General features: G+C 37.0%; 1 protein-coding gene across 3 annotated transcripts in view; it reads left to right on the top strand.

Moving 5' to 3' along the window:
• Nucleotides 1-23,060, top strand: part of WFS1 (wolframin ER transmembrane glycoprotein) — a 32,091-nt gene extending 9,031 nt beyond the window's left edge. For 2 of the 3 annotated variants that reach the window (XM_002194066.7, XM_030270697.4), the window contains exons 3-8: nucleotides 9,441-9,523; nucleotides 13,120-13,264; nucleotides 14,053-14,223; nucleotides 14,816-14,896; nucleotides 18,643-18,788; nucleotides 20,425-23,060. In XM_002194066.7, coding sequence (XP_002194102.5) covers nucleotides 9,441-9,523; nucleotides 13,120-13,264; nucleotides 14,053-14,223; nucleotides 14,816-14,896; nucleotides 18,643-18,788; nucleotides 20,425-22,233 — 2,435 coding nt within the window. In that variant the 3' untranslated portion in view covers nucleotides 22,234-23,060. Of the gene's footprint in view, nucleotides 1-9,440; nucleotides 9,524-13,119; nucleotides 13,265-14,052; nucleotides 14,224-14,812; nucleotides 14,897-18,642; nucleotides 18,789-20,424 lie in introns of all 3 variants that reach the window. The other variant, XM_012573672.5, reaches the window with a different exon arrangement.
• The last annotated feature ends 750 nt before the right edge of the window (nucleotides 23,061-23,810 follow it).

Below are 23,810 nucleotides of genomic sequence, written 5' to 3'. Positions count from 1 at the left end.
TTGTTCTTGGGATGAGTAGGACTGTCTTATGATCTGACCATGGAGGTTAAAGGCATAAAAGAAAAACATGCAATATTCTCTTAATTGTACCAAGCCATTACCAGTTAAGAATTCAGGAGGTTTCTGAATGGATGAAAGGAGTCAACACTCATGGATGAGCAGCTAAGCATTTGAAGTTAATAAAACTATTTTTCAAATTGATTATGTTTGTTGAGCAAAGTATTTCTTCTTCTCCTCCAGCCAGTTCATCTGTCATTATATTTGATATGTACAAATCATGTTTATGACATGATGCTTGATGCCAGCTTTTAAGTGGAATGTCAGTCTTTCCAGAAACTTTACTCCTACATAGTTACTGCACACAATACCACTGAGCTTTTGGAACTTGTGGAAAGTGAGTAGGAGGATTTCTCTGGAGACTTGGGCTGGCTCTCCTGAACACTGAAAGTTCAACAATACAATCCAGTGACACAAAAAAAAAAAAAAAAAAAAAGCTTTTAGAACCTGCATTTAGTCTTATAAAATGTACAGATCAACTTTTTCTAAAAGTATGTATTCTACCTGTGGATGAATGGAAGAGATCTGACATCTTTCACATAGGAGATGAGCTTACACAGTGTCTGCTAACAAAATAAATTATTTTTATTTTGCATTAATTGTGTATGCCTTTACTCCTAAGGGTCTCTGAGATTCTAGAAAGGTTGTTTCATACTGAAAATAAAATCTGAAATAAAAAGCTGTGTCTGTTCCTTGGAATTGTTGAATTTGTTTGATTTTTCTATTAACGTACCAGATTTGTGCTTACAGAAGGGACTTTGCCAGCATAAAATCCAGTGTAATACTATCGGAATTACCACCATGCACTTCCAAAAGGAACTGGATGTATTATATAGGACATGACTCCAAAAGAAGTACCTTGTAGGCAGATTCTGTACAAAATGTGTTGCTCTACGTGTTTTAATTGATATCCATGGACAGGCACCCCATAAGCTTTAATTTTCCTACTTTTTCTTGATTATTTATTGCTTGACAAATAGGCTTCAATTATTTACTTTGTATGTGCATGCATTCTTGTTGCCTGCTCCCTATCCCATTTTATAAAGTTTCCTTCATACTAGCAAATGAGCTATTACTGAAAATCCACCACAAAATCCACACTATAGCTCATATATTTAATTTGTGAAAATGGTTAAAGCAAGTTCATTCACTTTTCTAACATGGTACTAAGTGCTTCATGTTTGCAACAGGGTGTTTTTCTGATGGTTCAGTATTCTTTGGGATTTGGGTTTTGTTGTTGTTTTTTGGTTTCTGGTTTTTTTAAGTACCGCAATAAAACCAGATGATTGCAGTACAATCCTATCATAGTTTTGAACACTGCAGCAAGACATCTACTGACTTCACAAGAAGCTATAACATTTTCTGCCTGTACTATAGCAAAGGTAAATACTGGATGAATAGAGAATAAGACTGATGAACACTGAGCTATAGGAGAAGGATTCCCTTTCAGCAGTTGTCTGAGAATGCCATTCAGTCATGCAGAACTGAAAGATGCCAGTGCCTCAAAGTAGTCTGCAAATACAGAGGTTTTGCAGGTGGGTTGTCTTCAGCAGCTGGATGCTTGGTTTGTAAGAAATCAAATTATGCTTTTTCTTGTATTTCATTTTGGGTTATTTCTACCAAAGGCATTGAAATCTAGGGAACAGAACACACTTCAGCGCTGTTGAATGCAAACTGAAGATGAAAAATTAGTATTAAAAACTGACTGGCTTCCAGCAAGCTGATTGTCTTTGTAAATATTGATGATAATAGTTAAGGTGATGTAGGTCCTTTGGTGCACCACACTAAATTATTTTGGCATAAGATTCATAGCATGTTTTTGGCCTTTTACTGGCAATTTCTTTTTCAGCCTAATCCAATGCTGGGTTATATAGCTGCATTTTATTTTTTCTCTAAAGAAATGTGTGGCTAAGTCTGATTTTGTGATTCTGAACTTAATTGTGGAACGGTTGGAACCTATCTGGAAGTACTACTTAAGCATTTTTATTAATACTAAGAATGGGATAAACTTTGCATATTGCATTTCAGAGGCATATTTTTATGGAAATTCCTACACAAGAAAAGGTTAAGTAAAAATCCAGTTTCAAGTCTGTGATAATAGAAGTCATAGAAGAGGCTTTTTCAACCACAAATAATTCTATATTTGTCTTTTCTGTGCCATGTCAGTCTCCACCTACACATTCATTTTTTCATCTTACCTTGTGGAGCATGGTGGGAGGAGTGGAGTTTAGCAGTGAACATAGTTTATTCATACTAGTATCCACTCACAGTAGAAGCAAGTAATTTTCCTTGTAATTGAGACAGTACTCCCTTTCAGATTCAATTACACTAAAGCCTTCTTGCTAAAGCAGTAAAGTGATGTATGCCTGAAGCTCCAAGCATAGTGCTGTGCAATGTTATAAAGTTCAGTTCAGACATCAGTGCTCTTTATGGTATATAGAGAATTTGTTCATATGTGGGAGAAGATGTAATGTCAAAGAAGACATTCTTCACTCCCTGCTCCCACCCCAGTAATTTAGCTGGTAGAAATGCCTGGGGATGAAATCTTGTTCCATACTACTCCATCAAATGTCTCAATTACTCTGTCAGTTAATAACGTGACACTGAGGGAGATGCCTGACATCCTGTGACTTCTTTTAAGTAGAAAACGCGCTGAAGTTAAGTAGTGAACTTTTGGGATAAAGCTAATGAAAACATGAAGTGCAGTTTTTCTTCCTCTGGATGCCATCCAGCTTTTCTTAGACCTAAACTAGCATGGGTGTGTTCCAGTTTAGGAAGGCTCATGGAAGTTGCTGTCAGTACTCAGTGCTAATGCTAGAGATTGGTAACAGGTTTTCTCAGGTTCAAGGGTCTTGTTACCTTTCTCCTGAGAATCATTTACACTGTTACTTACAGGACACCTGTTAGAACCAGGGGGCTTTTTCTAAATGCAGTGCTACTGCTGTCCTTACTTTATTTTATTAAGAATGTTCTTTAGCTACTTGCAGCCTAAACATTTTTGAAAAGCCTTTTTAAACGCATAGAAATATTTGGCATTGGCCAAATACTTTTAATCTGTTCATGCCCTTGAGTTCTTGTGTTTGGAAAGACACTGAATAGTCTCTCTGTTTACCTTCTCAGTTTCATTCTCACTTTCTTCCTCAGGTTATAAAGCTCTGATAATAGCGTCTTATTAGCACTGAGCTGTATTTTTAATAAAACACTGTTACAACTGTAAGGTGTTACGCTAAGTGATAATAGGTCAGAACTTACCACTGTGTGTGCAGTGATAAAGTGCCTTTGTGGTTTGCTGCATTTCATCTAGCCTTTTGTCACATAATTATCATTAAATCCTTCTGCTGGTTTTGCTTGAGTTTTTTTGTTGTTTTTTCCCTGAATAACACAAAATCATCAACAGTTTGGCATCTTGGTATTATATTATTATTATTTTCTTTCACTAATATAAATGTATTGAGTGATTTAGGCCTTATTTTATATCCCTGTGTGTCTAAATTGATAATCTTTTGCCTGGGAGAATGAAAGCTGTGTTTTTCTAATCTTCACATTTTGTTTCTTAATCTCTCATTTCTCCATGTAACCTGCATTCTAATTTGTTTAGAGGACTTCTGTGAGAAGCCTTGCTCCCTGTCTTTAGAGTTGTAAATATGAGCTGGATCCACCCATTCAACGCAGTATATTTTTTTTTCTTAATTAGGGAAAAAAATAGGTTTGTAAACTTTTTTTTGTATCCTCCTTAGTTCAAGGAGCTACTTAACATGTAAAGTTATTTATTAAATGTATTTAAATTCAAATCCTGTTTTTGAATGTATAATTTTCTGGGATGTAGTTGAGGTTGTTGTTGTTGCTTTCTGGCCTTTTTGCTGCCCTGTGTTTTGTCTTAGTCATGTTTATTCAAACAAAAGGTTAAGAAACCTACATTTAAAATTCTGTACCTAAACCTAAAATTGGCAAGATCGTTTGTAAGACTGCCTACTTTCCTTTGCTTGGCTCACTTTGCTGGGCCACCTTGATAACAATTTTCACCTGTGTCAACTGTCAGATCTTCTCATGGAATAGTGAAATGTTTGTGTATTTTTCTAGGCGTGTGCTCAGTGAACTTGGAGGTGTGTTCCCACTCGTTAGGACTGAACATATTATTTTGGTGTGCATATGCATAACTGTCCTGACTGATTTTAGGCACTTCAGGAATACTTCCTGTACTATAAAATGGGAGGGCCAATCTAGAAATCTTGTTTTGTATCTTGTCATCTCGAATCCTTTATTCTTCCCAGCACATGGGTTTTATCTTCCTCCTACTGCACATTCCTGTCACTTCTTTTTCTGAGCTCAAATGAATGCATGAAGTCATGATCATATAAATTGTGTGTGGCGTACAGGTTTCTTTCATACTCTTTGTGTGGGTGTTGCTTAATGCATTAATCTTTTGTTCAGTAGAGTTTCCATGAGCTTTAATATTCAGTTGTGAAACCTGTAATTTCTTTTAAACTTACATATTTTGTATGAATGCTTCATTGTTGCTTCCTCTTTGAGAATGTGCTTTCAGTTTTCCTTTTATCCTGTTCTCACTAGGTTTTCACCTTTTCATTCAAAGCACTTAGAAGTCCTCAGCTTGTGTTTGTTTAGAAAATTATTTGTTGTGCATGATAGCATGACTGTCATGGGGACAGCCTCCAATAACTGTGTGAACAAATAAAATCTCAAACTCAAAAGGCGTAAGAAATTGTGATCCTTTAAAATACCATTTTTTTCTTTGTTATTCCCTGTTCATGGTCTTTGACCTCTTGCTTAATCTGGAATTCAGGTGCTGTAGCTGTGACCTAAGAAGAAAGCTGTGTGCACCTGGCCAAGGGTGATATTAGCAGGCAAGGGACCAAAAGTCCCTTGAGCTGAGTAAATCCACTGCTGAAAGCTTTAATGTGTTTGTGTTGGTAGGAAAGTAAATCAACAAACACTTCTATTATTCAGCATGCACTCTGTTGATTCTTTCTGCCTGAATAACTTTAGCAGATTTTTTTGAAGGAAGGCAGTGATTGCTAGTGGTTAGAGGAGCACTGAGAAAATTGAGGGTGTCCTATGTGATGGGTGTGTGTGTGTATGATCCTCTTTGTGCACCTATATATACAACTAAAAACCTTCCTTTACGTGTAAGGACTGTTACATGCCTTTAAAGATTTCAGAATTCAAGAATAGAAGTGTCATACACGTGTTTGAATTAGTGTTTGTCTAAAATGTGTGTCAAACTTTTTTGCTAAATATACAATCAGACACTTCGCAACATCAGCCAACTACAGTGATGCTCACATGATGTGATTTAGCTGTGTATGTTAAGGGTATTAAAAGGGTTGGGAATCTGTTGCATCTATTACTGATTTGTATTAGAATACTGGGAAGGAAATCTTGTTATAAAGTAAACCCCAGTTTATTTGTATTTAAAGTCTTTTTCATTGAACATATTTCTTATCTAGATTGTGTAAGTTCGTTCTTCAAAATTTAGTATGAATGTTGAAGAGTTTGTTGGGTTTTAGTCTTCAATATAGTCCAAAGATGAGGTTTAGATATATTATTTAATCTTTAACCTGTGATGGCATCTTCCTTTTGTGATTTAAAATTTTAAGCATTGGTGTCTTACAATCTCACTTGGACTAATCCCCTACTGTGAATTGACTGCCTTTTTGTCAATTTAATGGCTAAATTTCAGAGGTAAGGACAATAATTGCATCCCAGCAAAGTATTAAAGAAACTGAAATGTTTTCCTTTTAAACATTTTCTACTTCTGATCAAAACCTAGCAGAAATAGTAAAAATGCCTGCCTATGGCAGAATGAATGTTAAATTCCCATTTGAGTTTACAGCAACAAAGCTGGAATCTTGAATATAATGAACATAATGAATTTTATGTGGCCAATGTGCCAAATAATGTGTAAAGCTTCAAAAAGTAAGTAGGTATTCTTCTGTAGTATGATTACATAAATGCAGCAAAGTCAGAAATTCATCTGTATCATACTTTGCAGATCACAAACAATTTTTTTCATTTTTTTAAATGAAACTGAGAAAAAGTGTGTGCGCCTTCCGGGGGTCACTTGCGGCTGTCCCCCGTTCCCATTCCCAAGGCCTTTCTAAAACCCTTTCTCCACATTACCGCGCCAGCACAATAGCAACATCGTGCAGTGTCATTTTATATCTTAAACCTAAGACTTTATTACACTAAACAAAAAATCCACACCCACTAAAATTTTATCAATAATGCTATTGTTACAATATCCAGTAACTAATTTGTGTTGAATGATGTATCTCTGGAAAAGTAGAATTAACTATATTGGGAACTGCTTTATAGAGCAGCCTGGTGATGAGCTAAGCTTTACAACCTTGAGTTCTTGGTGGCAGGGTTGGAACTACAGCAAATATTAAGTACTAACCACCCTTCTACACCTCTGCTTTTAATTTCTTTTATGAATGCTATGTGCTGTCTTAAACTTTTGTGCTTTCTCTTGCCTCCACTCATTTGAATGACTCCAGTGCTTGTGAGCCTTGAATGACTGATAGATTTCATTGGCTTATATTAACTCACTTGACACAAAACAGCTAGTGAAGTCTATTTTAATTGTCATAAAATATATATGAAGTATTGAAAGATGAGTGTTCCTGTCTTGTGGAAATTTTTACATTAAAGACAGAGTAAAATTTGACATTAAAAAGGCATGAATTCTTAGCAAAGCTGGAAAATAAAAGCTTCCACTGACAGCATTTCCATTCCAATACTCTTATGTGGGAGGAATACATAAGCGACTAAAAACTCACTTAAGAACAAGGGTGATAAGTTACAGTAATCACTTCTTATGGTATTGTTACTGGGGGTGAAAATACTCCTGTGCAGTTGTTTGTTAAGTGTTGAGCTGACTTTGAAAGACTGTGTTGGCCATCCTTGTCCTAAAACACACTTTGACTGTGTTTTGGACCTTTTACCTTCAGAGACTGACCTATATACATTATGGAAAAGTAGATTGGTGATGGCAGCCATGAAACTAGAGTCATTCTTGCTTGACCTGTTTATTTAACCTCTTGGTTATCTTTTAAGCAGAGAAAGAATATTGCTGGTTACATGAACGGTATATACTAAGATATTCTAAATTTGATCTCCACAACCTGTTCCTCCACCTTTACCCTACAACTACAGAATCAACCCACAGGCATATTTTTAATTAACTATCTGTTATTTATGTTCATAGGTCACATGTGCAAGTACATAGAATTGATAAATGGGTGGGAGAGATTAGACAGTAGGTTGAAAATAACCACAGAAAGTGTTTCTTTCCCCTGGCAGTCAGCTCTGTTAGAACAAACAAGTTCAAGAAGTTTATGGCAATAACACCAATTTTTTTTCTTATTGAAGGAGGTGCTTTTATCAGTTTAGCAAACTGCTATCTGTAGTTTGTTTTTCTTATGTGTGTAAATTCCACTTAATTATTTAACTCTGACTTATGAATGGTGCCTCCATTATTATCCAGAGTATCACTGAAATGTCTGTGGTGTTCTCAAGATGTAGAAAACCCTGAACAGAAAAAACAAAAAGCATTCCTAATTCAGCTAATACAGAAATTCTGATGCAAAAGTATTTAAGGAATTTGAAAGCACAGGAGGAAAAAGAAAAGTACTGCCTTGCCCAGCTTGTTTCATTTGAGTGGGGTAGGTAGATGAATATTTTGCTTCTTTCAAACAATATGCTCTTTCCCGTAACTTCCTGTTTATTGTTAGCAGAGAGCCCTTGAATGATGTTTGCTGGTGATAATGGTGCCATCTGGAAAACAGGCTTCTGACTTGTTTAGAATTCAAATTATGTTGGTTATATATCAGGGCATAATTTTGCTGGGATGCTGTTTGCCCATTCTAAAATAATATTTTTACAGCTTTTTGAAAAGACCAAGTACTAAATGAAAATGATTTTTCATTATGTGCCTTGTACAACATGTTATAATCTGGCATTAGAACTTTTCCAAGTAGAACGTGGCAGACAAAACTGTGGCATGGTAAAGAAATCTTACTTCATGATCTGCTCTTGTTAAATACATCCATTTTAATGAAAGTGTTGACTTGTGGCCTGTTCTTTAAAAATTGTACCTGTACCAGGCATGTTAAAGAATGCAAGTGACCCTGTTCTTCAGGAGATCATGTGGAATGGGGTTGATTTCTTCCTTCCTGCCATCCTATTAGGAAGAGCTGATGGTGGCTGGCCCCTCAGCTGGCAGGGCTGCTGAGCAGCTGCTCCACTGCTGCTCCCCAGCCAGGCAGGGACTGCAACTTGGAGTGGATGTGGGTGCCTGGGGGTCAGGTTCCTTCAGCTGGAAACTGCTTCCCAAGCACACTTCTCATGCTGCCACTGCCCTCAGGATGTAGCTACAACGTGTCACAGTGTTTGTGTGGGGTAGTGTGGTCAGTGGGGGTCAGGTTTTGGTGCTTGGTGTAGAATTTGGGTCTGCCTTTCTAACTATAATTTTAGATTGGTTGGTTAGTAAAGCTGTAACTGATTCAGTGGTCATGTGTCCATTCTTACCCAACTTAAAACATATAAGTTGTATTGATTTTTCTCTTCAAATTTTTTCCAAAATAAATTATGAGAAGTCATCTTATAAAAGAGTAGCAGTCCTGGCCTTCATCAGCTTTGCTATTAACTAATTCTTTATTCATCAAGTAGCACACAGCATGATGTTGTTTGCAAACACTGGATATCAGATAAAGCTCTTGAGTTTTTCTTTATGATTAACTGGTGGAGCAGTATGATGCTTTTGAAGAAAACCAGTTGTTTAAGTCTGTATGTGTTCAGTAGATGGGGAAGAAAGAAAATACAAGGTGGAGTGTGGAGCAAAATGAAAGAACCCAAGGTTTAGCAGGTGTAATTGTTTTTAGTTTCTGTATTATCTAGAGACTGAGGGAGTGAACTTGGAAATACACTGTTTTAAAGGCTGATTAATTTTTCAAAATCCTAGAAAAGGTTCCAGTGCTAAATAAAGAGATTGACAGGTGAAAGACTGAAGTGATATCAAGAAAAGACTAGTAATAGTACAAAAGCTGATCCATATTACATGTTCCACATGTACTCGTATTTATTGTAATGAATATTCTATTGAGAAAAAAATTTTGTGGAAGTAAATGAGAAACCGTAAACTGTTCCGTCCTGTGGCATGTAGCAAATAACAAGGGTGAATATGCTGAAGTACAATACTGAGATGCACAGTCAATATTGTAATAAGTTCATTTCCACTGTTCTTGCAAAACCCTTGTGTTGGATTTTTTAGTTACAATAATTTATTTCTTCAACCACATACAGCAATAATTTAAAAAATACTTTAAACTATTGCTAGTAAACAGTTTTCTTTATCTAATTTATAGAGGGCATGAAGGAAGAACCTGAAGTGCTCTTTGAAGAACTGCTTGAGAGGGCCAAAGCTGGAGAACCAAAAGCACAAACAGAGGTAATTTTATATGGTTTTTGTCCGGTCTTGTTTGTTCTTAATTCCAAAAATAGCACTGCCTGCTGCAGAGCTATTATCTCTTCCTCAGTTGAACTGTGTCAGTTTAGATGCTAAACTGTTCAAAGGAAGGTGATGCCATATGGTTTTAGGCCTTGAGAAGTGCTGCTTCCTTGGGAGTGTAACTGGCTTCAGGTCCAACTCTTTAGCATGGAAAAGATTCAGAACTGATTTTGCTTTTTTTTTTTTTTTTTTAAAGAAGCATGTGTGGAGCTGTGCAGATAGGGACTGTTGAATTCTGTTGGTTCAGCACTTACACTGTATACAAAGATACCAGGGCTCTTAGGCTGGACTCTGGAGGAAGCTGCCAGAGGTGCTTTAGTAGGGACAGAGGTTGTTGATGTTTTGCTCATATACCATTTCTCTGTTGAATTACACATTTTAGAAAAGAAGCCCCTCGTTTATTGAAATATTTTACTTATTTAATGGCACATATAATAGAATTAATAATATCAACTCTGTCCTGCATTTGTTAACACTTCAGGTTTTCTCTTAGGTTTTAGAAAAATTGTACCATTTTTTTTACTGCATTCTATTGCCTGGTATAGTGGTCTAGTATAAATAGCTTAAAATTGTGTAGAAGGGTTTTAATTTATATTTAACTTGGTTAGTGTTTTACTTGAGCATTCTTTTCCAAATTCAGCTTTGATGCCAAATAGGAGTGGTTGCAGTCTCCTCCTACATGATCATTGGTGGTTTGGATCTTTCCCCAAGGATCACCACTCCTATTGTAAATAAAAATCAGTGGTGGGGATGGGAAAGTAATTCTTTTAAAGCTGGTAAAAGAAAATATGGCGATGCTCGGCTTGTTGCAAATTCCATCTCAATTTGTTTCAGGGGCAGGCTGACCTTGGAGTTGTAACCTGAGATAGTAACAAATTCCTCACTTTGAAGCAGCTGGTAGCTTTGTGAAGGATGAAACACTATCCTTGAGGGAATCATTGCTGTAAAATCCATGTTTTGGCTCTATTCTCCACACATAAGAAAGCAAAGTCCATAATATTCTTTCAGGATATAATTTCCAGTTGAGTAAGAATACTCAGAAATACTTACATTGTCTAAATCTGTGATGCATACATATGTATAAAAATGATAGGAGTTTTTCTCCTTCACTACTAATTCCACTTTCACTCTCTTCCTTTATCTCTTTAACTGTGTACATTTTCTACTACCACAAAATGATAGGATTCTTACCATAAAAAGATACATCTTTTTGTGTATTTTACCATAAAAAGATACAGCATACAATTTTGCTTCAGTTTGCACTCAGGATGAATTGTCTGCCTGAAATGGAGCCTAAAATAACAGTAATTTCTTTTTTTATGCATTCACATTTCTTGTTATTTGTGGAGAGAAAATTAGCTTTCTGTTTTTGAAACCCAAAAAGAAATTTATTTCTTCTCTATGGTTGAATGCATTCCTTTAGAATCAATTAGAAGAATGTATTTTTATTTCTCACTTTTGTAGGAGCATAAATGAGAAGCTGAGACGCTACTTTTGTGCTGTTTGTTAACAATTACAAAGTCAAACACAGGAAATCAGCTGGTTTAATGGCTTGTAGTTATTTTATTATTCTGTGTTTATTCAAAAATATTTCTGCAATGACTATGGAAATAAATGCACTCTGAGTGGCTGTCAACATGTATTACTGTACATGTATTTTTATTCAAGAAATAACTGTATAGCAGTTACATAAATGAAACACCCACATCTGGAATTCTGGAAGGCAGAAAAGGCAGTTCTGTGTCTTTAACAAGAGGGTGTCTGCTTGAAATGACCACCTCATTTACCAAAGCCAGACATGGGAGCAACCTTTGAAAAAGTAGTGTGAGGTTCTGTGTTAAGCTATTACCAAAGCTGATGGTTTATTTCACACCATCAGCTCATGAGAAAGAAAGAATCCCAGACTGTTTAAATGACAGATTTGAGGTTAACACTGTTTCCCATCATTCTTCCTCCTTTGATGGTACCGGCCAGAGCTTTTAGAAATTTCAGAGCTGTGTGATTAAGTGCTGCTACTGTTGAAGTTTTGCTCAAAATCTCAATGGCTATAAATATACACCTGCTTAAGAAACAGCTGTTCTTGTTAGATGGATGTTATTTGCCTTGTAACTTGTTCAAGCAATTCCTTTCTGAAATAAATAGCTGTAGGTGCATCTGCAGTTGAAACATTTTTTCTTTTTTTGTCTCATACACTCACTTCTTGATGTGCACCTTCCATTGAATTCTGGCATGGCTTTGTAATCAATGTTGGGATTATCTAGTCCAATTTTCTCCTTATTTTTATATGGTTTTGGATAGCTTCACTGTATGTGCCATGGATTTAATGTCTACCCTATAAATCTCTGTGTGGAAGTTGTTGAAGCACTCACTCAAGAGTATGAAGCCAGTTAAATGGCTGGAGAAATAACTTTTACTGGAAGAAGAAAGACCTTTCTGATTATATCAGTGCATTTAATCTACATAAGGGTAATGTAATTTATTAATCTTTGAACAGTATTTCTTTAGTCACTTTACTGTCACCTTTAGTGGCAGTAACAAATGCTGGAGTAACAAATGAAAGTTTCGGAGAACCTTTCAAACAGGGTTTTTTGTTCCAGCAGATGTTGTGGATTTAAAAAGCTATTAAGGTATTGCATTAATTGCTTCTAGAGTGTAGCTGAATGCAGTAACATTACGGAGAGAGAGGGAGTGCAGTGAGCCAAGCAAAAATATTTCCCACATTCTTGAGGTATGCAGATAAAATGTCCAGTAGTTCTGGTAATTTTCTGCCACTTAACTTTTTATTGCCTGTGTTGTGATAAGCAGAAGTGTTTCATACTATTGCATAAATATATTTATTAGTACATTTTCATATAGTTTAATTTTTAGAACAAAGTAAAAAGGTGGTGTTTTTTTCTTGCCTTTAAAACAGAAATATAGACACCTGCTTGGCAATTTCTGTAATCCTGAATAGGAGAATTTTTATAAGCTTTTTCACTGAATTTGCTTGATGCGTAAGCAGTATTAGTTTTATTCCATTCACCAAATAATCTTTTGGTTTGACCTTCAGTGACTGAAAACTGGTGTGAGTCAGGGATTGCCCTTCCTGAAGCCTGCTTATGTGTCAAGGCCTTGTTAATAGCTTCACCTGAATTTCTGATTGTCACAGGGACCAGATTATATTACACTTACTTTTTCTGGCTCTAAAATGAAACTAGCAATGTTGTCTGGTCATTTTTGTAGGAGGAGGAGAATTCCAGAAAACTTTTAACATCATGAGCTTCCAGATACCTGAACACCAACGGCAACTGATTCAATGACCTGGCCAAATGTGTTGCAATTCCTTCTTCCTTCCAATTCTTCCAGATCTTTCCAATCAGAAGATCAGCTTACAACTATGTTCTTTAGTGATAGGAGCAAATGTTTTGACCTTTTGTTCAGAGAGAATTTATCTTAGCTGAGTTCCAGGGGGTGGGAGGGAAGAAGAGCGAAAAACATAAAGACAAAGTAGTGTATATTTCAGTAATTAAAGGAATTTTGTTTCCTATTCATTATAGGTGGGGAAGCACTTCTTGAAATTAGCAGAAGAGGAGGATGAAGAACTTAACAATTGTAGTGCAGTTGGCTGGTTCATCCTTGCTGCTAAGCAAGGTCGAAGAGAAGCTGTCAAACTCTTGCGTGGATGCTTGGCAGACAGAAGAGGTATGGGTTCTCTGGGGCTTCCTGCTTGCACTTCTTCCATTATCTGAAACAATATTGTGCTTTTTTAACTCTGAAAAGAGGGGTTAAATATGATGGAAATAATCATAGCAAAATTGTATGAGCAGTTGCTAACAGACTGTTCCAACAGGTAATTTAAAAAGCACTAATTACCAGTACTGCTTATTAAAGCATTTTTGTTAGTTATTTGCTCAAATTTCTTCATCAAATCCATGCATGTTCTTCTCATCCTCACCTTTCATGGAAGCTTCTTTTCTTTAATTCTGAAGAGCATAGATAACCACACACCAGCTGCATATCTGCTGTTGTTTCATTATTTTGCCCCTCTCCAACCTCTTTTCTAATTGACCTTGGTCGCTGTCTTCTCCCACTTTAAGATTCTCATCTTCCTTCATGCTACTTCCCATGTTTGGAACGGTCTCTTATTGTCTGCCAGCTGTCTGCACTCTTATGACAGGGGAAAAAAATCCAACAAAACAAAAAAGAAAACCAACTTTTATTCAGTTCTTGGTGCCTTTGCATGTCACCCAAGCCTGTCTGCACTATAATGCATGTCTTGCACACCTCTGAAGTACAGTTTAAACCTAAGCAATGTGGTTAGATTTTGATAAGCAATGGACACAGAAGGGTATCTGAGTCATTTACTTAGGTGATCGGAATGTGACTGAAACTTGAGAAGTTCCAGACTAAACTGAGAAAAATAATTGTGAGAAAATCTATCATTTCTGCATGGGTATGGGATGAGTATGTAATGTATTTTTTTTCTTGAGGCATAACTTCTGAGAATGAGGAAGAGGTGAAAAAGTTATCATCTGAGACTGACTTGGAAAGAGCTGTTCGAAAAGCTGCCTTGGTCATGTATTGGAAATTAAATCCAAAAAAGAAGAAGCAATTATCGGTTTCTGAACTGCTGGAAAATGTTGGGCAAGTTGACAATGAAGGTTTGTTCATTAATTTATTTATGGTATTGATGAAATACAGACTTATGGGCACAGTACAGCTTGAAACCTAAAGGGCTTTATGAGCAATCAGGAATGAGATAACAGTAAATGTACAGTCTACTTAAGATAATGTAACTCTCTCAAAGACTAACCCTCTTTAATAACTGTGCTCTCTGGACCAACATTTGCTGTAGGTTGTGGGTCACTTAAGCACTTGTTAAATTGACCATATATTTAAAATACCTTTATTTACCACTCACTGTCTTTGGAAATAGGTATTTTATGGCTCTGCTGTATTTGATATTTTTTTCCCCTCTAAAAGTCATCCTGATGATACCTCGCATGTTTCAGTTCACAGAGTCAGTCTTCAAGACATTCTGCTACTACAGCACTAAATGTTAGCTATGGCAGTCATGTTTCTTTTTCTAATACAGTAACGGGAATATAGAAAACTAGGCACTTGTTATCTGTTCCTATGTAAGTTTGTCTTTTCCTTACTTTGAGCAAATGCCATTCCCCAGATGTTGCCATTACTGTTTGATCACTTTAGTTGACTGCTTTGACTTCCCATAAACTTCTATTACTGAAGCAGATGGTGAGAAGCAGCCTGGCCCAGTCCCAAAGTCTGTGCAGAAGCAGAGAAGGATGCTGGAGCGATTAGTGAACAGTGAATGTGAGTACATGCTGCTGCTTTCAGTCTTGGCCAGTGGTTTTAGTTTCTAGTTTGCTTTGGTAAACAATTTTGTGCTGCCAGACTAAAAATGTGTAGAAGGTTTGGATTGCAGTAAACTGATAGTGTCAGTTTATTCTGTGTGGAAAACAAATAACTGATCTGCATGTGAACTCACAGAAGAAATCACCATTGCAGTCAATTACTAAAGGAAGTTTGCATGTCATTTGGTTTTTTTATATTCTTGCCCTTTCAGCACTCAAAAGTCTATTCAGCAAAGATTTTCACTTTCAATATTTTTTTAAGTCCTAAATGCAGTAGTGTTTCTGATTACAGTGAGGGAATGAATTATGTACAAATTTAGTGTGGACAGATCCTTCATTCTATTTGCCTTGCTTCCATTTGCCCTTCCCTTATAATTAATATTTGTCTTTTCATATTTGTTCAATAAATGATTTAGGAAAGATGCACCAAGATACTTCTTTCATTATTTACAGCAGCTTAGTTCATATATTGCAAAGAATTAAACCCCTTAACACACACAGGGCCAGATTTGTAGACCTAAGTATGTGAGTTTTGTAAGGTTTGGTGAGGTGGGAATTGGGAATGAAAATTCTCCTTCATGTGGCATAACTAAGAAATACTCATGTTCTCCTGGGCTTTTAGGAGGAAAGTCAAAATGTTATATTAAGAAAATGAATTATCAACAATGCAGCATGTGTAGTTTTTCAAGAACAGTATTTAGCACAAGGTTCAATTATTCATTGTCAGGAAAACCTCAATTTCTTGAAATGCACTGAGTCGTATGGAATAGGTCATGTGCAATCGAGATCAGTACTTGAAGAGCACATTTAAATGTCACAAAACATAGTATTTACTAATACATCTGTAGTTAAGATTACGTAAAACTGAAGTGTCATACATGGAATAGGGAGTCAAATCTGGAGGTTTGCAGGTTTAAACTCATTGAAAGATTAGATTTACATTATATTAGGTAAATCTGGCCTTTACCGTCAAAGATTGTATTTGTTACACAGGTGACTTGAAAAATAGCACTCGTAAGAAGAGTAGAGTATTTTAGTGTTCATTAGCTTTCACAGAAGTAAAAGAGGAACAGGGGCACGTGCCTGTGTGAGAATAAGGGAGTAAGGGATGTGACAAATAATATTTTGGAAAGCAAGCTTGTGGTCCTATCAAGCCTTCTGAGACTATGTCAGCTGTTTTTGTGACTTGGCTGCCACTTCTGGCAAGCTAGAAGCAGTCCTTCAAGGACAAGACTGTTGAGTTTCACTGTCCAGTCATTGTATCATAATGCAGATGTTTTTGGGTTCTTTTGAGCTGTGTTGCATTGGGGTTCTTTCCATTCCTTGAGGTGAAGTTGCATGTGCTGCTACAAGTGAGTGCACGGCAAGTAATTTTGTTCTGGATTCTTTAGTAATTCAGAGAGTTATCAGAAAAGGAACTGGCAAATAAGATTTTTTTTTAAGGCATAAATTGCAGATAAAATAGCAGGGAAGTAAATGAACCTATATGTAAGTGTAGGCAGAAATTGATGTGAATATTTTTCTTTTCCTAGGATGGGTGGGGGGAGGCTGAGAAATTTGTCATAACCAAATTGAAAAAAAATCTGTGAATAATAAAGTAGAATCTACAAAGTACACTTTTTATATCAATTTAAGAGACACTTGGGTGACAAACTACTAATGACATTTAAAAAAGAGAAGTTTTCATCAAACACTTAAAGGAGGAGTTAAGCTGTTACCTCTTTTCTAATGAAGGTTTTACCTTTTTTTACCTTTTATGGAGGAACAAGAAAACTGTTACCGGAATTTACTTCTCTGACTCGCTGAGTTTCTTCATTTACGTTGCTAGAAGGAGATTCTTCTTTTAGTGTTAGTACACTGACAATACTTGGAAGATAATATTTAAGCCAGATACGTGTTTGCAGATTTCTGATCTGGGTTGTCCTTAATGGAGGTATAAACAGAAAATTAGAGGTGACATTGTCAATGGGCAGTTGTTGCATGCCTGAGAGGATGCATGTCACTGCAGTGGATAGGCCATCTCTACATAGTAAGTTAACAACTCCTTCTTTCTCAGGATGTCCCATGATCCTGTAAAAGTGCTGCTAAGGTATTTTGTGAGGTTCTAACATGTCTGCTTGCTGATTCTACACGAATAAGACTATTCCAGCACTGTATATTTTTTCCCAATAAGACAGTAAATTTACATGACACCTTTCATATTAGGCCTAATCTGAAGCCCAGCAAAACACCTAAAGAGTCTCACAGATTTCTTGATGCAAGTAAATTTGCCTTACAGTCTGTGAATCATAAGAATAGTTAACTAAAATAAATCCTTTCTTGTTTCTTGGGAGGTATGCCAGATGGTATTTTGTGGGACATAAGGGTTCATGCATGGAGGAGGAGGAGTGGTAAAAGCCCAAGCCAAAGACAGCATTCATATTGTGAGATTAAACCAAAAGACAGATTGTGAAGTGCTGATTTTCTGTTGAACTCTTAACATTCCTCTTCCTCTAGTATGTATCTTGAGACAACTACTTTATTTTGTTCTATATCTCCAGTGTTTTCAGTCTTAAATACAAAACTATTTATATGTTGCTTCTAAAAATGTAGCATATTTAAATTAAAAAATTTCTGGGCCCAAACCCATTAATCCTCTGGTTCTGAATTTGATGAAGCAGTTGTCAGTCTCTTTAAAATCTCAAACTAGTAAGCAGGCCAGCTTTCATATCTTTGCATCCGCTAACTAGTTAAATTTCCTGTGTAGGAAGTGTGTTACAGATTTTTGTCATTCTGTTCTTTCATGTATGCAGCAATGTCATTTGCTTTGGTTTATGGGAAAAAAATGCTGTTAATTATTCTCCTTTACAAACTGCATCAAGCTTGTCTGCCTCAGAAACTAGTTAATTCATGCTAATGTAGAGAACTGGGTGCAAAGAGTTTGAACCAGTGTATAAATCATCTTCTGTCCTGCTGTTTCCCTGGACTTTTCAGGAGTAACCCCATGCCTCCCTTATACTCACAGGAGTGGATAAGGATCTTCCAGGGCAGAAGGATGAATTTTGTCTCTATGTAAACAGAGCAAGGTCTATTTTGTTGCTGGTAGCTGTTTTAGATCACAATTGATACAGTTTGGAGGAGGCCTTTTGTATGGCCACATAGCATATTGAATTAGCACACTTTAGGCAATCCACAATTACTCTCATAGATATAATAATTTTGTATTTCCCATAATTATATGTCTGTAACTTCTGAACTCAAAAAAATGACTGCTAAATGACAAATCAGAAGTCAGTGTTTCAGTTGATGACATGCAGATAATTCATTACTGCTTCTGTACAATCTTTCTTTCCAATGCAGCTGTTGAATATGTCTCTGAAACAGATAAAATAGTTTATGATTTAAAACTGTGACCTAATCCAGTAGTCTTTTTTCCTGTGGAATCCTTGCAGATAAGCTACATTCACTCACTCTGTTATCCTGCTTATCATTATAACAAACTTACCTGCTGATCTGACAGGATGTAGAGCATTATACATGGTGCTGTCTCAAGGAGATTGTTGTTTTCAGCAGAGATCTCAGGGCAAGTTGCAAGACAAACCTATGTTGTCAGTAGTTCAGTTTTTGTAGACTAAGCTCTGTCAGGAAAGAAAATTAATATTCCAATTCATAATCAATACAGTGTTGTGATAAAATTTATTCCATATTTTCATTTTATCTTCTTAGCTAAAAAATTTATTGCTTTGGATGACTTTGTTGAAATTACCAAGAAGTATGCAAAGGGAATCATCCCATCTAACCTGATCATGCAGGAAGAGGAAGATGATGAGTTGGCAGGGAAGAGTCCTGAAGAATTACCCCTACGACTGAAGGTAAAAAAGGCAGTATGGAACAGGTTATGTTGAACGGCCTCTTAAACATCATGTCTGTACAAAACAGAAGTGACTTGCACTTCTCTCTCAATACTGATGTTTAGTCTGTATAGATCAGTACAAGAATTGTTGCTCTAACTTCTTTTTGGATTTGACCTCATTTATATGTTTTAAGTTTCATATATGTGAGTCATGTATTTAAAAGAAAGTGACAAGTTTTCCTTGTAAGGGGACAATTTGCCTTCATTACATCTTCAGTGAGGATTTAAATGTACTTGTCATCACTGCCCTGATTTTATTATAGATGTTGTTATATGCTTCATGTCTTTCTAATTTAAACAGGAGCAAGTAGATGAGAAAAAATATCCATAGCATGAAAAGGTTCTGTTATGACGTAACTTGCTGTTAGCTTCTACACCGATACTTCTCTAGACAGTGAAAGAAGGGAAAATAAAGGTGCATGTCTTCAATACTAGCATAAATTTTAGGCAAGGTAGGGGGTGTGTGGCTGCTGACCTGCATTTTTGCTGTAAGTTTGTTGTCCATTATCATATTGCAGGGGTGGGGGAAAAAGGGGGAGTGAAAGGTGTCTCTTTCCAAGATTTTGCATGGCTAATTGTCTGAAAGAGATGCATTTGTGAAGAACAGAGATGCCTTCACAAATAAACAAGCTTTTGCCCAAATCACTGGGGCATGTGCTGTCCCAGTTCATCACAGTGCCACAGGTATTTGCTGGAACATCCTTGGCTTTTCCCCTTGAACTAATTAATATAAAAATATAAGATATGGGAAAACATAAAAACTGTCATTTTATGGGGGAAGGACAATTGATTGCCGCATCTAATGTCCCAATGCGATATTTGAATGTGTTTGAAAAATCCAATACCTTTTAATTGATCTTTTGTAGAGTATGGTTGGTTATAGGGAGAGTGTTCAATCCAGTTTCTCTGTTCAGTGACTGTGTTCGAAAATGCCATGTAAAATAGGTAGAATTTTAAGATCCTTTACAGTTACTGTTGTGGAGTTAAAAGAATCTGTAAATGTGTAGTAATTGAATTTAACATACTGCTGCTGCTCCCAAAGCAGGTTTTGACAGCTGCATCCCTAGATGCTTAGCAAGGATTGTTTAAAGATAAAACCACAGCTGTAAAGACTTCAGTATTTGTATATGAATCATAGGCACTACTTCCTGCAGTGTATATGCATAGAATGTATAGCATAATCCTTGCAGAATGTGGCAGTTACATGCCTTAAAGTGCAGTACTCGCAGTTCAAGTAATGACTTAAGATAGTGCAAGGCTGTAGCCATGTAGTTTATCTTCAGTATGAAGTTAGCAGAGCGGAATATTTGACTAGGAAGCCATTTAATTATATGTGTCAAAGGTAATGAAATACATCTTGCCTGAAATCAAAATTGTCTCTGAGCTTCGTCTGACTGAGTTAATAAAAATGGAGCTAATAATCTCAGACACAGTAATCTTGTTTTATTGGCAACATTGACCTGAAATATAAATCTTTTTATGTTAGCTGAGGTTAGACAACTGGCTGCTGCTGCCTCAGCTAGGAATGTTTGTGATACAAAACTGTAAAGATACAAAACTGCTTGTTAATAAAATGTTTCTTTCTCTTTTTCCAGGTTGTAAAATATCCACTTCATGCCATTATGGAAATTAAAGAATACCTTATAGATATTGCATCAAAGGCAGGGATGCATTGGCTGTCTACCATTGTTCCAACACACCATATCAATGCTCTCATCTTTTTCTTCATCATCAGTAATCTGACAATTGAATTTTTTGCCTTCATTATTCCATTAATCATATTCTATTTGTCCTTCATTTCTATGGTGATTTGCACACTGAAAGTTTTTCAGGACAGTAAGGCTTGGGAAAACTTCCGTGCTTTGACTGACTTACTGCTTCGTTTTGAGCCGAACCTGGATGTTGAGCAAGCTGAGGTGAACTTTGGATGGAATCACTTAGAGCCGTACATTTATTTTTTACTGTCGGTATTCTTTGTCATATTTTCCTTCCCTATAGCAAGCAAAGACTGTATACCATGCTCAGAGTTAGCTACTGTCGCAGTTTTCTTCACAGTGACAAGTTACATGAGCTTAAGCACATGTGCAGAGCCTTACACACGAAGGGCATTAATGACTGAGGCAGCTGCAGGTTGCTTATCCCTATTGCAGGTATTACCTGGGAATTTTGGCTTCTTGAAATTCTTAGGTAAAACCTTCTTTACAGTTCCTGTAGGCCATTTCTTTGTGATCAATGTAAGCATCCCATGCCTTCTGTTTTTGTACTTGTTCTATCTTTTCTTTAGAATGGCTCAGCTACGGAATTTTAAAGGCACCTACTGCTACCTGGTCCCGTACCTGGTGTGCTTTATGTGGTGTGAACTCTCTGTGGTCATTCTGCGGGAGTCCTCTGGCATTGGGCTCGTTCGTGCATCCATTGGTTACTTCCTGTTCCTCTTTGCACTCCCAGTGCTGGCTGTAGGCATTGCACTCATGTGTCTTGTCCACTTCATTAAGTGGTTTTTGTCTTTGGAGCTCATGAAAATTATAGTGACCCTGGTTTTGTGTGCTGTTCCTTTGCTCTTTCGATGGTGGACAAAGGTTAACTTCTCCATAGTTGAAGTGGTGAAATCGCTCTCTCGAAGCTCGATTGTGAAACTCATTCTGGTGTGGATTACAGCTGTAGTGCTGTTCTGTTGGTTCTATGTGTATCGATCTGAAGGCATGAAAGTTTACAACTCCACCCTGACGTGGAATCAGTATGGTTTCCTCTGTGGACCCCGGGCCTGGAAGGAGACTAACATGGCACGTACTCAGATTTTGTGCAGTCACCTGGAAGGACACCGAGTGACGTGGACCGGGCGGTTCAAATATGTGCGCGTGACAGAAATCGACAATAGTGCAGAATCTGCAATAAATATGCTTCCATTTTTTATTGGTGATTGGATGAGATGCTTGTATGGTGAAACCTACCCTCTTTGTGATCCCAAAAATGTTACACTGGAAGAGGAAGAATTGTGTCGTCTGAAGTTTTTGACAAAGCATAAATGCCACATGAAAATGTTTGATCGGTACAAATTTGAAATAACTGTGGGCATGCCTTTCAGTAGCAAAAATGGAAGCAAGCCTATAGAGGAGGATGATATAACCAAAGATATTGTGCTGAAGGCAAGCAATGAGTTTAAAAAAGTGTTGCTGAACTTGAGGCAAGGGAGTATAATTGAATTCAGCACAATTCTGGAGGGTCGTCTTGGCAGTAAATGGCCTGTCTTTGAACTGAAAGCAATCACTTGCTTGAATTGCATGTCTAAACTCTTACCTGCAGGGAGGCATGTGAAAATAGAGCAGGACTGGAGGAGCACAGTGCATAAAGCCATTAAATTTGCTTTTGATTTTTTCTTCTTCCCATTCCTATCAGCTGCATAATGTGCTCACATATTGGTTCAGTGGTATTTTCAGTGTCCACTGCATTTACACTACCAAAGGTTTGGCTTCTTCAGAGAAAAAAAAACCAACAAAAATCTACCTGGCTGTAGCAATGCTCAAACAGTGTGCTAATATAAAGCACTGGTTGAGTTTTGCAAGTGTACACACCGTATCCTGACCTTAAACCCTGTATGACTGAAGTAATATATAGTACTTTAATATTAGAATTGAATGCAGGGGATCACTGCTGACTAATTGCATGGAAACTGTTTTGTCTGAAATGGATAAATTGCATGTGGTGCAACACTAGATGCATTCACTTGCTCAATGTTAAAAGCACTTTACTCTTTTAAGTATTTACAATGTGCCCATTTGTATTTTCACAGGTATGGTTTAGAACAGGTAGCTGACAATAGCTTTTGTTGCATTTATTGCTTGTATTTGTGTTTTTTAGAAAAAAGTGATCTTAGAGTCAGTACCTGGTGGTGATACTTGTGTACAGCAATCACTGTTTCACTATTTGTCCAGAAGGTAGTGACCACTGTTTTATGAAAGGACACAACATTTTACACCCCAGCAAGGTTTTACAAAGTCCCCAGGCTTCTACCTAGCATTAAATATTGTGTATGAAATTTGCTATTTGTCCTGATTGGTTACACTAAGGTATAGTCCATGCTAATACCAAGGCTGTATTGAGATGGTACCAGTAATGGACAAGCCACAGCAACTGAAATTATACCTAAAGGTGTGTAGTGGAAATGGAAATGGAAGGTTTGTTTAATTACTTGTATTTTGCAAATAAACATGAAGTACAAACTTGAATTAAATGGGTACAACATTTGTTCATTATGCTTTGACATTGTGACCAGTTGTTTGTGTTGTACTGATAGCAGCTTCCACTGAAAAGTACGATTTAGAATGTTTAAAATATTCTGATGTGAGATAGTTGAAGTTGTGCATGACGGTTTTGCAGCCAACAGTAAAATCTGGTGTGCCAGGTGAAGTTTTTGTAGCTGTGCAGTCTACACATAGTGCTTCTCCCTGCTTTTGTTATGACTTTGGACCCTTGTTATGACCTTGGACCCTTTCTGGCCCCTGTGGCTGCACGTCACAGATACATCCTGCCTTTTCCCTGACTCCTCCACTGAGCCTGCTTTAGATTTCTTTTTGCCTTTGTGTGTCAGTCATCACCAGGAGCAGAGAGAAGGGTTAGCAATGAAAACCTGATGGAGAAGGGGAACAGTGAGGCAGTGTCTGCATGCCAGCTATGAGCACCCTTTTGGGCATTACCCAGAGCTGCAGCTGGGAGGGAGGATGCCAAAGGCACTCCAGGTGTGCTGCCCAGTGCCCACAGCAGAAGCCCTCACCATCCAAAGCCCCACAGGCATGCTTCAGCCCATCAGAAAATCTGTGAAGTAAAACCATATCTTCAGGGTGCTTCTAGCTTTGAAAACTTGCCAAGTACCTCTGTTTCCACCTGGAAAAAAAAAAAAAAAAAGGAATAAGATAGCAAGTAAATGCAAGTATTGACAGCTTCCCTTACCCAGGCCCATTTTGGCTGGAAATAAGCCAAACTT

Source organism: Taeniopygia guttata, chromosome 4, assembly GCF_048771995.1.
Source record: "Taeniopygia guttata chromosome 4, bTaeGut7.mat, whole genome shotgun sequence".
Classification (NCBI taxonomy): Eukaryota; Metazoa; Chordata; class Aves; order Passeriformes; family Estrildidae; genus Taeniopygia; species Taeniopygia guttata.
The sequence above is the reverse complement of the archived record's forward strand: the minus strand, read 5'-3'. Positions and strand labels throughout refer to the sequence as shown.